Here is a 15,157-nt window from a genome sequence, read left to right on the forward strand (position 1 = left end):
GTACCTACCTACATTTATTTGCTTAGCAGGCCCTCTTCTCCAAAGTTACTTCCAGTGAACTCTATGTAGTGTTACCAGCCCACACACCTTATTCACCACAGCAATTTACACTGGGTCACTCATCCATACATCAGTGCAACACACTCTCTCACTCTCTGTCACTCTCACACTATGGTTGAAGCTGAACAGCATGTCTTTGGACTATGGAAAGAAACCAGAGCACCTGGAGGAAGCCCACACAGGTACAGGGAGAATTTGCAAACTCCACGCAGACAGAGCAGGGATCGAACCCATGTCCTCTCACACTACCCAGGCGCTGTGAGATAGCAGCACTACTCACTGTGCCACCCACAAGGCACTTATGTAGTCATATTCATTTATTCTTCTCCACTATGACTGTCCCTGGAATCAACACATTAGGAACGAACTTTGCTGAGACCTGCAAGCCCTCACCCTTTGTGCTGCTTGAACCGCAGGTCAGCTGCTGACTAGTCACGGGGTGTCCAGATGACCATGTGAGCACTGCAGAGCTGGTTCTTTGAACACTACATTTTCCCTAATTGTGAAGTATTAGTATGTAAAGGAGGGGTTAGAGCTCATTAGCCTGGGATACCCAGGGGTTCCTTTCGCCTTCGCCAGCCTTAGTATTTTTGTTTCCTCTAATCTGATGCCTTCCAGTTTTTTTCTTTATTTGTCTTAAACTGTATATCATCCTCACTACCAATGCTACTTGATTTATATTGCTCTGTGTTTGTAGACAAGGGGTGTGTCTCAGGTGGTAGGAAATACAGCCTTCTGGAACCAGAATCAATCTCGATCAGAAGGTCCACCTTTATCATAGATGCACCTGCTTTTGTCCTGACTATCTGTCAGGATCAGTCATTAATTTTGTACACCTTCTACTCATCAGTGTTAACATGAGTACAGTAGCCCCCCGCCCTTATCCGCAGGGGATATGTTCCAAGACCCCCAGCGGATGCCTGAAACCGCAAATCGTACCGAACCCTATATATACTATGTTTTTCCTATACATACATACCTATGATAAAGTTTAATTTATAAATGAGGCACAATAAAGATTAAAAACAATAACTAATAATTAAATAGAACAATTATAACAATATACTGTAATAACAGCGACTAACGGGACTAAGTGACTAACGGGAGGGTAGCGTATACAATGTGGATACGCTGGACAAAAGGATGATTCACGTCCCGGGCGGGACAGTGCGGGATTTCATCACGCTACTCAGAACGGCATGCAATTTAAAATTTATGAATTGTTTATTTATGGAATCTTCCATTTAATATTTTCAGACTGCAGCTAACTGAAGCTGCGGATAAGGGGGGAACCGCTGTGTTTCAGACCAGACAACGAGTAGCCCATTCCTGATTATTTTATTATGACATCATTCCCCCAGGACTTCGGGCCAGCAGCATCCCTGGTTTCTAATATACTGACACGTATATACACAGGCTTCTGCCTAGATGGGCTTCCTTTCTATCGACTCCCGACTGCAGCGAAGCACAGAAACTTCACGCAGAGATGAACGCAAGCACAAGCAGCGTTTAATGACGTGTTGCTGGACTGTTGAAAAATCCAATACGCTGCCACACAAAGAAAGGGGAAAGACTTGCAATCACTTCACCTTCACTGTATGATGTTTTGTGTACCCATTGGGTAAGTGAATGTAGATCAAAAGATGTATGATGCCGAACTACCTTTGTCAGATGGAATAGATTATTGATATTTAGAAAAAAAATTGCTTTTGGCATGAATAAATAAGGAAATACATCTGCCATAATTATATTTATAGTATTGTCCAAGACCTCCTGGGCAGAATAGAGTAAAAAAGTTCTGCTGGCCCAGCTATAGGGACGTGTGGTGTAAGCATGAGTCCCTTGTGAAACGTGTGAGGTGACCAACTCGCGTCATACGCCAGTGCATCCAGGTATTCCCAACGTTTCATATTACCAAATTTAAATACCAAAGAGTGCAAGGCCTCGCCTTACAGCACTGAAAAGCAAACATTCTCGTTTACTTTACCAAGTCAATCCTTTCACGAAAACCTTGTATCTCAATCCTAAATTCCTTTTCAAAACGACATTTCCAGAACGGTTAAATGGCCATACCTGATGATCTTTTCCTCCTAAGTAAAATAGGAAATGGGCTCTCGTCTAGGCTGTTGCCTGCCACGTAAATTAATGAACCCAATGAAAGGCTCATTACTGTGTTGTATTAATGGATATACTGTCGATGCTTATTGAACCGCAGCCAGCGCAGTCCATCTGGACACCAGGTACAGTTTCTTCTTGCTCTTCCCTGGCAAAGGGGCTGCATGGCTGGTCTAGGGGCTTATTTGTCCAGAAATGTTCTTGCACCAACTGAGGACGCAGTGGGTAAACACTGGGATGGTGGCAGGGGGCTGAAGGAGATGGGGGCTTCAGAGGCCAAAGTCCTTTCATGGACATCACTGTGAAGCGACACCCCGATGTCCACCCAGCTTGGCTTCTGTAACATGCTGAGCGGGCAGATGGATGCACTTCCATCCAAAATCAGGCCATTCAGAAAACCAGAACTATTTATCAACAGATCTCGTATTCTTGCTATTATTTCCGATATGTCGTGCTGAAAAATTAACACATTTCATTTTACTATGACTTTTTGTGATTTGCGAATGTTGCATGTTTGTTGCACGGTTTGGTTATATTTTGAATAGCGTTCGTTGTTTATAGGATTTGTAGGTTCATCCGTGTCTTCCGGACTCGACTAAATAGTGGCAGAACTACACCCTCTAGTGCAACTCGAAACTGCCTGCTTTCTCCTCACTGAGAAAATCAGGCAAAACAAATAAACGGAAAAAGATACCGCAGCCTGAGCATCAATGCCCAGCTACTAGAACATTCCGGAAATTGAGGAAAGAATGAACGATAAGTCTATATAACGCTAAATCTGCATCATCTGTACTCTCCCCAGTTACATAAAAGGGCAGAAAAATGAAAATGAGCTTTATTAAAGCCAGAAATTGTGATTTGAGGAAAGAAGGTGCCGCTTTCTACCACGGCAAGGATTTGATGTCCGTACTCTACAAATATGCTTTCAGAAAAGAGAACCTTAAGAAGATTACTTATTATTAATCCCTTATAATGGATTTACCACCATTATAACCAATACAGACATGATAAGATGTTTTCCTTTCAAAATCACAAAGACTGGCGATAGCATCTTCCCAGCCCTAAAAACTATATGTCAACAGTTGGCTGGCTATTAAATTTCAGTGAATGGGACACGGCGATGTTTAACGTTATCTGCTTTTTGAACCCCCTTATCTCCAGAGCTTAGGATAGATTTAGAAAATCCATTAATTCCTATTGCTTTCTGTAAAATAAAGGATTTGGTGCCGAAATAAATACAATTCTATGGCAGCTTTGACCACGGTAGCCATACGTTGTATTGGGGGACTTTCTCAATGACCCCAGGCTGTTGATAAGACCCATAGTTCAGGGTTCTGGGGCATAAAAGCTTCTAAGAATTTTGGGGGACACCTGATATTGCACCTACAGTGACCATATGGGTATTAATGACTTTCTCATGTTTGCTGATTTAATATGTAACATATATGTGTGAATATCGGTGATTATACACATAATTATATACTAAGAATACATAAAAATGTATTTTTCAGAGTCGTTTTGAATAAGTTTTAAATTTTAGAAAAGCTCAAACGCTGATAAAAATTATAGAATAAAGGTCTTAACAGCATTTTTTTTTATTATAGCTGTATACGAGACCTTTACAGAACAAATCCAGTGAAGCAATGGAGTCGTGTCTCCGTTATTACGCTTTTGATCACGCAAAAACTGCAAGTATCCAGATGCTGACAGATGTTGCACATTTTATTTTAAGTGAATAAAAGAAAATTAAATTCCTGCAGTGGAATGGCAAACCCATCTGGGGTGTTTTCTACCTCCTGCCCCGTTTCCAGGAGAGGCTCGAGAACACAGCTATCCTGCATAGGACAAGCAGTTTATGAAAATGGAATAAACAAATAAAAGTTTTGCAGCAAATTGTTGATTTCATTACAGTTTCATCTCAGATTTCTTTTTTCAGCCTAACCTGTGAATAAATCTAGGGGTGTGTGTTGTTATGATTTTATTGATTTTGATGTAGTGGTGGGATTTATGCAGGGGGTGTGGTGGTGGTGCAGTGGGCTTGGTCTCTGCCTGCTCCCTGGTAGGTCTGGGGTTCGAGTCCCACCCGGGGTGCCCTCCGACAGACTGGCGTCCTGGCCTGGGTGTGTCCCCTGTGTTACCGGGTTAGGCTCCGGTTCACCGCGACCCCCTTTTGGAACAAGCGGTTTCAGGCTGTGTGTGTGGGTTGGATTTACATTGAAACCATGTTACCAACAGACTTCCTGTCTCAACTGTGTTCGTCTATTGAGGACCCAGAGTATTTCCTCATGTATTCCTACCAAGATTTGCATTTCAATCAAAGTTTTCCAAGTAAGATTCAAACCACGGTCTAGACACTGTTGTTTTGCTTGCATTGCTGTCATAAGGCTGCATGGTACTTTAGGGGAAAGTCGATAGCATCCCAGGAATGTGAATTTCAGTGTCACGTGCTTTGTGTGTGCGTGGAAATTTTGTGACTGATGACATGTTATGATCTCACTAGTCTTGATGGTGTCACGAATCAGGTTGGGAATTATCCCTTCCATCCATCCATCCAGTATCAATAACTGCTTTTCCAGTGCAGTGGTCTGGCGGTTACCACAAAAGCATGGGCTTTGATTCAGGGTGTACCATGGATGGATGGGATATCTCTGCAGATGGAACCAAAATAGAACCCAAGCTCAAACCTCAGAGGCGGTTCCATCCCCCGAACCGGGAGCTACGAAATAGGCGGCTGGTAGCATAGTTGTTAGTGATACCACTTTTAGATCCAAAGGTTGCAGGTTTGATCCCACCTCTGGCTGTTGTACACTTGAGCAAGGTGCTTACCCTAAATTGCTCCAATAAAATTACCCAGCTGTATAAATGGGTAAATACACATTTTCTGAACCGCATGTCCCATACGGGGTCACGGGGAACCAGAGCCTACCCAGCAACACAGGGCGTAAGGCCGGAGGGGGAGGGGACACACCCAGGACGGGATGCCAGTCCGTCGCAAGGCACCCCAAGCGGGACTCGAACCCCAGACCCACTGGAGAGCAGGACCCGGTCCAATAAATGGGTAAATAATTGTGATAATTGTAACCTTAACATTGTAAGTTGCTTTGGATAAATGTATGTAATGGAAATACTGGCTACCACTGGAGCAAGGAAATTGTTATAGTATAATTACCTATATTTATTACAAGAATGTTTCTGTGCTGAAACTGTAAGGCCAAATAATATTGCAGAATGTGTGAAGGGTGTGAGACCAGGCAAGCAGAGCTCCCAGATATATCACAGGCCTTGTCAAGAACGTTAAAACGCAAGCATAAAAATACATACTGCAGTCCTAATCCCCCATCAAGCACCAACTGCCACACACAGATAAAACAGCTGTGATCAAACTGTGGGCCACTGCAAGAAAAGGTTCATCTTCATGTCCAACCCTCTAATACCAGACAATCTTTTTCCTCCTAAAACCACTACAATGAGGATCTTAGGTGTTCTCGCCCCTTGTTGCTGAGACCGAAATCTGATTTCCTTTGAGAAAGCAATGAGGCAAGATTAGCAGAGTCCCCACATCTCCTCTAACCCCCTGACAAAACTGCCCAGATTAGCTGGAATTTAGTTTCTACTGCTTTATTATTGCTGTATAGGAGGATTATGGGGGGGTTTTTTTTGTTGTTGTTCGTTTTTCATTCAACCTCACTTATAAAGAAAGAGAGGTCCTGGATGTTAGTAAAACAGCACAGAGAGTGGAGACGATGCATCCGTACCACATTTCAAAGACCTCTGGGAGGTGACCACACACCCACCGGAACCTTGACGCAAGCAGGTTTACAGCGTCGAAGCGACGCACACCCGCAGACAGTTTGCCCAGGAAGGGGAACGGCAGGAGGTCATGGGAGAGGCCGATCGGGCGGAGAAGAGAAAGTTCTCCTTCACCATCGAGGAAATCCTGGCCAGGCTTCCAGTCAGCGAGGGCCAAGAAGGCGCTCCTGTGTCCCCTCCTGCCGTTCCCAGAGAGTCATCTGAGGAGGACATGGTGCCACAGGGTGTTCCGTCCGCAGATGCTGAAGAAAACGCGTGCTTCTGCTGCTGTTACTGCTCTCGCTGCGGGGAGTCGCTCAAGGCAGAGTACCTACCTCTGACAGGTAAACCCTCATCATCATCATCATCACTACCAGTGACACAGTGTCTCTTTGTATCACTGACATTGCCTGTCTGTTTGGCCAAATGAACAGTGTCCATCTCAGATATAGAGCCTATTGCCATGGTGATGATTTGATATTTATTTATTTAGCTGATGTTTTTGTCTAAAGTGACTTACAGCATTAAGCTACTTACATCTATACAGGTGGGTAATTGTACTGGAGTACAGTCAGGGTAAGTATGTTGGTCAAGAGTAGTGCAGCTGGGGGTGGGATTCAAACCTTTGACCTGGGAGTCCAAGGGCAGTAGCTCTAACCACTACACTACCAGCTGCCCCCTTGATGAGCTCATGTTCACCTCCGCATGTCTGATCATTAAAGTCAATCAGCGGTTCTTCTTCTTAATGAATGAATGAATGAATTAAATGTAAATTTCTGTTGCCCCCTTTGCTAATGACAAAGCCAAAGGTAACAACAAAGGCATTCTGATGGGCGGCATCTCATAGCACCTGGGGCTGCGAGAAAATGTGGGTTTGATTCCCGTTCAGTCTGCGTGGAGTTTGCATGTTCTCTGCGTGTCTGTGTGGGTTTCCTCCCACAGTCCAAAGACATGCTGTTCAGGTTCCCCCATAGTGTGTGAGTTACAGAGAGACTGTGTCATAGTGTGTATGGATGAGTGAACCAGTGTAAGTAGTGTATCTAGCAGTGGAAGGCACCTTGGTGAATAAGGTGTATGGGCTGATAACACCACATCGTATCCATCGTAAGTTGCTTTGGAGGAAAAGCATCTGCTAAGTGAATAAATGATGATGTTTTATTATAACTTAATATTGCAAGTCACTTTGGAGAACAGCTTGAGCTAAATGAATAAATATAAATAGCTGGTAGTACAGTACTTAGAGCCACTGCCTTTGGATCCAAAGCCTTCGGATACTGTACAAAGTACTGTACAAAGGCGGCAGGTTTGAATCCCCCTACTGCTAGCCTAAAGTACTCATGAGCAAGGTTTTACCACAACATTGCTCCAGTAAAAAAAAAAAAACAGCTGTATAAATGGGTGAATAATTGGAGGAGAAAAGCGTCGGCTAAATGAATAAACGTGACGAGCACGCGCTTCATTGTTTCCCAAACTGGAGCGTGCCAGTACACGTGGTCCAGGCGGGCGCGCGAGGACTCGGCCGCGGCGGCGGATTCGCGCGGCGGCCACGCGGAGGAGCTCTTCTTCAGCCAGATCCAGAGACGCACGCGGAGGCACCGCACCATATTCACCGAGGAGCAGCTGGATGCGCTCGAGGAGCTGTTCGTTCAGAACCAGTACCCGGATGTGACGGCGCGAGAGCAGCTGGCGCTGAGGACTCACCTGCGCGAGGAGAGGGTGGAGGTGACGTAAGCGTTCAAGACCATTGGTCTCATACACTGGGACACAAAGATTACTTCGTTTAAAAAGTTAAAATCGTACTGAAAATAAAAAAAAATTGAAATAAGTCAGCTGTGCTGTATTTCCATATAGTAGTAAAGACTTACGTGGTTTTTCAAAAATATTTGTTAAAAGAGCAGCATGTACACAACATCTCGAAATCCCGAAAAGGAACACGATGACAAAGCTTGGACAAATCGTGTTTTTCAGGTGTGGTTTAAGAATCGTCGAGCCAAATGGAGAAGACAGAAGAGACTGACTTTTAGTGCAAGTGACCTTGAGCACTGGAAAAATATAGAAAATAAAACTTAAGCCCTGGAATTTAAACAAATACATGACGCTTTGTAGTATGGACCCACTATTAGTTGCCTTGCCAGTTTAATTTCACCTGTAAATACAAATGAATTAACTCTGGTATGTTAGCAAAACAAATAGGAGTATTGACCTGGCTTGTACAATATTATTATTGCAGCAATGTTGTTACTTTAGCGCAGATAACAATTCTAAAATTGTAACATTTTCCTGAAAATTGTATAGCATATTAACACATATTTAATTGCCGATAGTTTAAAATAATCGTACATATTTAACTAAAATGTGTCCATAAAGTTCATTTCTTTAAAAGCGCTTCTTGGCGCGTTGTACAACCTACAATTCCCAGAAACACCCTCGATAAAATGCTATTCCGCCTCGCAACTTCCTTAACGTCACATCCGCTTTTCTGTTGCGAAAACGTTCTGACAACAATATGAGATGTGTAGAGAGTCGGTGGTCTGGGACGGTTGATTACATTTTTTGTTTTCATATTTGCCGTACGTAAGCGCTATTGTGTGGTTTTTTAAGAACCACACTGACAGTAAAATACGAATAAAGTCGAGTAGTGAGAATTAGGGAAGGTCGCTCGCTGCCGATTCTAGTTATCGTCGGTAGGTGACGATCATGATGGGAAGCGAGGAGAAACTTCGCTCCGTGTCCGGGGCGCTGCTCGTCAGACAGGCGGCCGAGGAGAAGCCAGAGAAGACGGAGGAGAAGACGGAGGAGAGAGCGCCCAAAAGGAAGGTGCTGGACGAAGACAGCTACGTCGAGGTACTAGCGCTGTTCGCACACTTAAATGAACTGGATAAATGTAATACTAGCCGCAGAATACGCGACGGCTGTGCTAGTGCGCTCTGCTTTAGGGATCTTTATGAATTATTCCATGATTTATGACTTTTCTTATAAATCTTGGGGACTTTTCCCTCCGGTCAGATATTGTTTGGCTCAGAAATGGCTGGTTGGACCTCGTCTGAAGAGCCGTGTTTTTTTTTTTTTTTTTTTTTTCGCTATGGGGATCATGTCACGTTGTTTGATTATTGATACTGCTATTTATCACTCTTTCTGTTCATTTTTCGTCTAAAACTATATATAAATTAACTGGGGATAAAGTTTGGGTTTTTCATATTCATTATCTTTTTTATTGTATCCTTTGCTGTTAATATGATTTGCTATTTTATGTAGAAATAAATGTCTTTTCAGGTTTTTCCATTTATTTATCAGATGCTTTCCTCCACAGTGACTTCCAGTGGATATTAGTGTTATCAGCCCACCCACCTTATTTACCGCGGTGACTTACACTGCTAGACACACTACTTGCACTGGGTCACTCATCCATACATCAGTGGAACACACACACTCTGTCACTCGCACACTATGGGTGAACCTGAACAGTATGTCTTTGGAGTGTGGATGGAAACCAGAGCACCCAGAGGAAACCCACGCAGACACGGGGAGAACATGCAAATTCCACACAGACTGGGCGGGGGTTAAACCCATGTCCTCTCCCACCACCAAGGCGCTGTGACACAGCAGTTCTACTTGTCGTGCCACCCAATTTCAGTCTACGCTTTTAATTCTAAATTGTAACAAAAATTGTAAGCTTTTCATTCCCCTTCGTGTTAAAATGGTTGTAACTGCAACTTGCACTGGTAGATTTTGCTAGTAATTATCATATATTATTGATTATAGTTGATATTATTGTTTACTATAATTTCTCAATTGCACTGTCCAAGTAAATGTCTTAGATGAACATGGTGTTTCATGCCGCTGTCTCGCATCGCCTGGAAGGCGTGAGAGACCACGAATTTGAATCCTGCTCCGTCTGTGTGGAGTTTGCATGTTCTCCCTGTGTTTCCATGAGTTTCCTCCCACAGCCCCAAGAGATGTCTGGTGCCATTGCAGTGGCAGTCTAAAGGAACTTCCCTACAGAGATTAATAAAGTGCGATTATTATCCCATCAGGACTTTGTTTATCCCAGAGGAAATTGCGTCAGGCTAGAGCAGCTTCTATGCAACAACATAGTGACAGAAGACCCTGAACACACTTGCGATTGTTGTTTCAGGTCGATGACAAGTGTGTATCTTTCATTTGGACAAAAGCGGCGTAATCAGCACATTTACTCCTTTCTTTAGAGTTTGGAAAAAATCATCCAGAGAGATTTCTTCCCCGACGTGACCAAACTTCGCGCGCAGAAGGACTACTTGGAAGCTGAGGAAACCGGGGATCTGGAGAAAATGAGGGAGATCGCCATTAAATACGGCTCTTCTTTGGTCAAGTCCACGCCGTGCAACTCTATCCCGTGTAGGTTCTTCATTCTTCACCTGTTGATTATACCGCGACTGTACACTGTGGTCGAAGTTGGTGACACAAAGGAAAACCTTTGCAAGGAGCTACTACGAGATATTGGCATTTGTTTTGATGGTAAACATTTTTATGCATTCACAAGTCCTATGACTATCAATTTATAGTAAAATGTCACCGAATCACGTTAAAGTTGACATTTACTTCAGCATTTGTTATCATAACACAAGATAGCACTGCTCTTTCCTTCTCTTTAACTACTCTAATATTGTCTGTCTGTCTGGCTCAGCTGTTCAACTGTTTCAGAGCCACACATTTAACTGCCCACAAAAATACATAAATATAATACTCAGTAAAGACAAAAAAACATAGGAAAACAATGCAAATTAAATCACATTCCAAACAAACTGACATGGTGTCTCACAGTGCCTGGGCTGCGCAATTGGACACGGGTTTCATTCCTGTTCAATCTGTGTTTCTCCGTTTGTCTTGAAAACAAAGATGTGCGTCTTGGGGATTGGTGACTCTGAATTTGTGTGTGTGTGTGTTTGTGTTGCATTATTCTGGCATGTAGGTGTGCAAACGAATGTCGGGAGTTTGGTGCAGTGTCTAGTGTAAGTCACCTTGGATAAAGGTGTGAGTTGTATACTAGTTAATGATCACTGTAATTCATTGTACAGAAAAGTGTCTGCTACGTGAATAAATGTACATATGTCATGCTGCTCGTCTGCTGAATTCCAAATTCAGTCTTTCGAAATGTGTGGAAATTCCTCTAGTAGACCTATTGGTAGTAAACAAAAGTCTTCGTAAAGTCAAACTCTGATGGCTCGAATGGATGTATCTCCTGAGGTTACTGTATATCATCTGCTCATTTCTCTTTTTTAGTCATACAGTTGTTGAGTTTCAGGGGATTACCGTACTTATTACTACATGTATTTAATACTGCATGTCTGTTTGTCTGTTCTGCTTTAGATGTGACCCCAGCTACGTTTGAAACTCCAGAGGGTCGTCCTACCTCTCCATCTTTGTCTCTCAACAAACCCAATCATGGGAGCAGAGCTGCTGAAGAAGGTGCGGACCGAAATGACAATCTCGCACACGTCATTGGCCTCTTTTGGAACCTCATATATAGATCTGTGGTAATTGTATTCAGAACTGCAGTAGGACAATGCTATCACTTAATTTACCCTGTTAAAAAAAAAAAAAAAAAAAAACTCCCTTTCAGTTGATTTGAACAACGATATAAAGAGTAATGAACTTTTTGAATTTGTAAGACTGATTTGAGTAGTTGCTTATTATTAACAGAGATTGCAGATTCATAGGGTTTGGTATATAACTGTATGTTTTCTTGCTCAGTGCCCTTGAACTGTGATAATTACCTTCCGCTTCATGTTTCCCCTTGTGGCAGTGTGTTCTGGTGTCTGAAATATTCCAAAGTCACTGAGATGTTCTCCCTCATGAGATGGCGTACTTGATAATGAGTCTTTGGATAAACCAGTAAGTAATGGTATTATGCTTTCCATTCCTGCAGAACATAATGAGGGGGAACAGGAAGAGGAGAAAGAGCTCCCGGCCCTCGATCGCTTCCTGGCAAAAAACACAAGCGAGGACCACGTCTCTTTCGAGCAGATCATGGAGCTTGCTAAGGAGAAGGAGAAACTGAAGCATGCCTGGATGTATGAGGCAGAGCTGGAGTACAAGCAGGTGAGTATGAATGGTTCAGGGTGCTTTTGTTTGTTGATTTATTTATTAAATAAATGTTTGGCTCTATTTGGATCTCTGGAAACAGGATGGCATGAACACCAAAAACTGGGATTTTAACATCTGCCAGTCGTGTAGATTCATTCCCCTAGGCTGATGTAGCTGTTCATTGCATTAATGTGTTTTCATTAGTGTTACTGTGGTCATTATAGTAGCTGGATGATTTACCAGGTTGATTGATAAGTACAATTCTTCAGGGGTCTGCATCAGCATCCTTTCTCACACTTGCACTGGCAGCCATCAGGCTTATGCTTTTGCCAACATGCCGTCCACTTTTATTTACACTTTTGTATTTCTCAATTTCTCCTACAGCGGCGAGATGAGAATCTAGCTCTGCCGTCCGCTGAGCAGCAGGCTATAGAGTCTGGGAAGGCTGGCATGGAGACGTGGGAGTACAAAGCAAAAAATGCCCTGATGTATTATCCAGAGGGTGAGTTTCACCGAGGGTCTCTCACTCTGCCCTTTTCCGTCCCTTATCACAGTAGCACATCTATCGGTGAAAGAAGATTAAGACTAAAAAGCAAAAAAATGTCTTATAGGAGTCAAGGATGACACGGTCTTCAAGAAACCACGGGAGGTGGTCCACAAAAATACCCGCTTCCTGGGGGACCCTTTCAGCAAGGCGCTGAACAGAAGCCAGCTGCAACAGGCCGCTGCCCTCAATGCACAGGTGAGCCTCCTGCCAGGCCTTGTTGGAAGCAGCGAGACGCAAATCTCGTCACTGATTAGTCAGTAGTCGTTTCATTACATTTTCAATGGCGTAATCGTCACTTAAATGTCTGAGGCTTGAAGTTAAAGACACTGGACTTATGTGCTCCTGATGAGCTCATGTCATACGTATTTCTTTGTTCAGTTCAAGCAGGGAAAAGTCGGGCCAGACGGCAAAGAGCTCATCCCCCATGAGTCGCCCAAAGTGAACGGATATGGTTTTGAAGGAACTCCTTCACCTGCTCCTGGTAAGTGCTCACACGCTTAGTACGTGTTTCAGTCTTACACAGATAGGCTCTTGGAACATGGGGCATTTCACTACTCGTGGGCATACTATGGAAGTTTGAAGATATTGCTCTGTATGCTGATGTCTGTTGCTCAGGGAATCTTTGGTATGGAAGTGTGTCCTGTGGACAGGAAACCAGTCCCGGTCAGGTCTTCATCTCCCTCTCCGACACACATGTAAGGGAAGTGTGTTGTGATGAGATTTCCCTCCTGCAGGTGTGGCAGAGTCACCCTTGATGACATGGGGTGAGATTGAAAGCACCCCCTTCCGCCTTGAGGGGTCAGACACCCCTTATACAGAGAGGAACCTTGGCCCATCCTTCAAGGTAGAGTGGATCCTTGTCAACTGGCCAGAATCTCAGTGAAGTGTTTATGGCTTTGGGGTTTGTCGCTAATTATTTAATACAGTTGGGTATTTGAGCAAATTTCTATGTACCCAGCTCAAGGATTACACAGCAGCAGCAGGCTGAAACCAGAAGCCTTCAGGTTACAGGTCCATGACCTTAACCACTATTGTACCTACAGCCCTAGAAAAAAAGGAGCTCATTTTGCAGGTTTTAAACCTTCAACCTTAGTTGACTGCTGAATCTCTGTATACACGGTATACAGCTGGTGCTGTACTTGATGTGTACAGCAGACTGCAATGAGAACTTAACTGTTGATCACTAATACAGCAAAGGAAATAAACCAGTTATGGACGCGGTTAACAAGTGCTCCGTTTGAAGACGGCAGCGTGTTTACCGAGTTGTGTGTGTCCGGCAGATTCCCGAACCCGGACGGAGAGAGAGGCTGGGACTGAAAATGGCCAACGAAGCAGCTGCCAAAAAGCGGGCAAAAAAACAAGAGGCACTGCGAAAGGTCACGGAAAACTTAGCAAGGTCAGGGCTGGCTTCACATAAATTACCTGTTTTTAACTGTAACGCCGGCAAGATTAAAAACCCTTATTAAAATGTGCGCTTTTGATATTTCGCCACAGACTTGGTTTCTAATTTGAATTTCTGAAGTTTGAAAATATATCCAGTTGTATTCAAAAGCCATTTTTTTTGCTACATGTGTATCGTTTGTGCTGTAATGCACTAATCTGACCATGAAATGTTTCTTCTGGGTCAGTTCTTGTTACTTTTATGGAACGGCTCAAGGTGCTTTTTCGAGGGTTGCACAGACAAACACGTTTGGCGCAGCAGTTTCTGATATGACTGCTTCTGGTTGTTTTAGCCTCACTCCGAAGGGCCTGAGTCCTGCATTATCCCCAGCGCTGCAGAGGCTTGTGAACAGGACGTCCAGCAAGTACACAGACAAGGCCCTGAGGGCCAGCTACACCCCATCACCATCGCACAGAGCCACAGGTGGCAAGACGCCACTGGGGGGCCTGAGAACCCCGACGGGCACCCCAACACCAACCAGCGCCAGGACCCCCGTGTCCCCTGACCCCGCCTCCATTACAGATGACCTCCTGCAGCTTCCTAAAAGGAAGAAGGCCTCTGATTTCTTCTGACTGCCTCCTGAGAAGTTAAAATTATACCGAGTGCAACCTAGAGCTGCTGTTCTGGGTTTTTAAATATGACTACAGTCATCGAAATAACTGAATTCTGAACTCTGAGGGAAGATGCGTTATAAGTATGGGAAACTTGGCTGTGCATAAATTTCAGATTTTCCCATAATCAAGCGAGGTCCAGTGTTTTTCAGTGTTTCCACTAAATGTATTGTGTTTGCAGAACTGAGCACAGTTGTAAATAAACTTATTTCAGTTGGGCGTTGGGTAAATGGAAAGGATTTGTGGGCAATTAAAATATTTTGTACAGTTTATTCAGTTGACTGGCTGTTTTTAAATAGACAAAACATTTTAAACAAAATGTGTATTTTCTAAACGTTTTTTTTTTTTTTTTTTTGCCTCAATTCAGTTGAGATGAAAAATATGTTCTCTTGCCAACTATCAGTGTGAAATCTTTTCAAATAATACATATGTGCATATTGGGGGGAAAAAAATGCAAGTCAAGGTATTTCTCGCTGAGGATTTTTCCATTTATTTCATTTAATTATTAATTTATTCTCTGTACCGGCTAAC

At 43.4% G+C, this 15,157-nt stretch overlaps 2 protein-coding genes across 2 annotated transcripts; both read left to right on the forward strand.

The window, feature by feature from the left end:
• Nucleotides 1-5,262: 5,262 nt before the first annotated feature.
• Nucleotides 5,263-8,328, forward strand: LOC108933047 (homeobox protein goosecoid-2). The gene is made up of 3 exons (XM_029252610.1): nt 5,263-6,308; nt 7,442-7,686; nt 7,933-8,328. Exons 1-3 carry the CDS (start codon nt 6,056-6,058, stop codon nt 8,032-8,034), a joined length of 600 nt encoding a protein of 199 aa, XP_029108443.1. The 5' UTR covers nt 5,263-6,055; the 3' UTR covers nt 8,035-8,328.
• A 130-nt stretch (nt 8,329-8,458) lies between these two features.
• Nucleotides 8,459-14,895, forward strand: ess2 (ess-2 splicing factor homolog). The gene is made up of 10 exons (XM_018749509.2): nt 8,459-8,808; nt 10,170-10,338; nt 11,311-11,409; nt 11,870-12,042; nt 12,412-12,529; nt 12,639-12,769; nt 12,953-13,055; nt 13,309-13,418; nt 13,855-13,970; nt 14,308-14,895. Exons 1-10 carry the CDS (start codon nt 8,662-8,664, stop codon nt 14,585-14,587), a joined length of 1,446 nt encoding a protein of 481 aa, XP_018605025.1. The 5' UTR covers nt 8,459-8,661; the 3' UTR covers nt 14,588-14,895.
• Nucleotides 14,896-15,157: the final 262 nt, after the last annotated feature.

The sequence above is a fragment of the Scleropages formosus genome, chromosome 6 (assembly GCF_900964775.1).
Source record: "Scleropages formosus chromosome 6, fSclFor1.1, whole genome shotgun sequence".
Taxonomy (NCBI): domain Eukaryota; kingdom Metazoa; phylum Chordata; class Actinopteri; order Osteoglossiformes; family Osteoglossidae; genus Scleropages; species Scleropages formosus.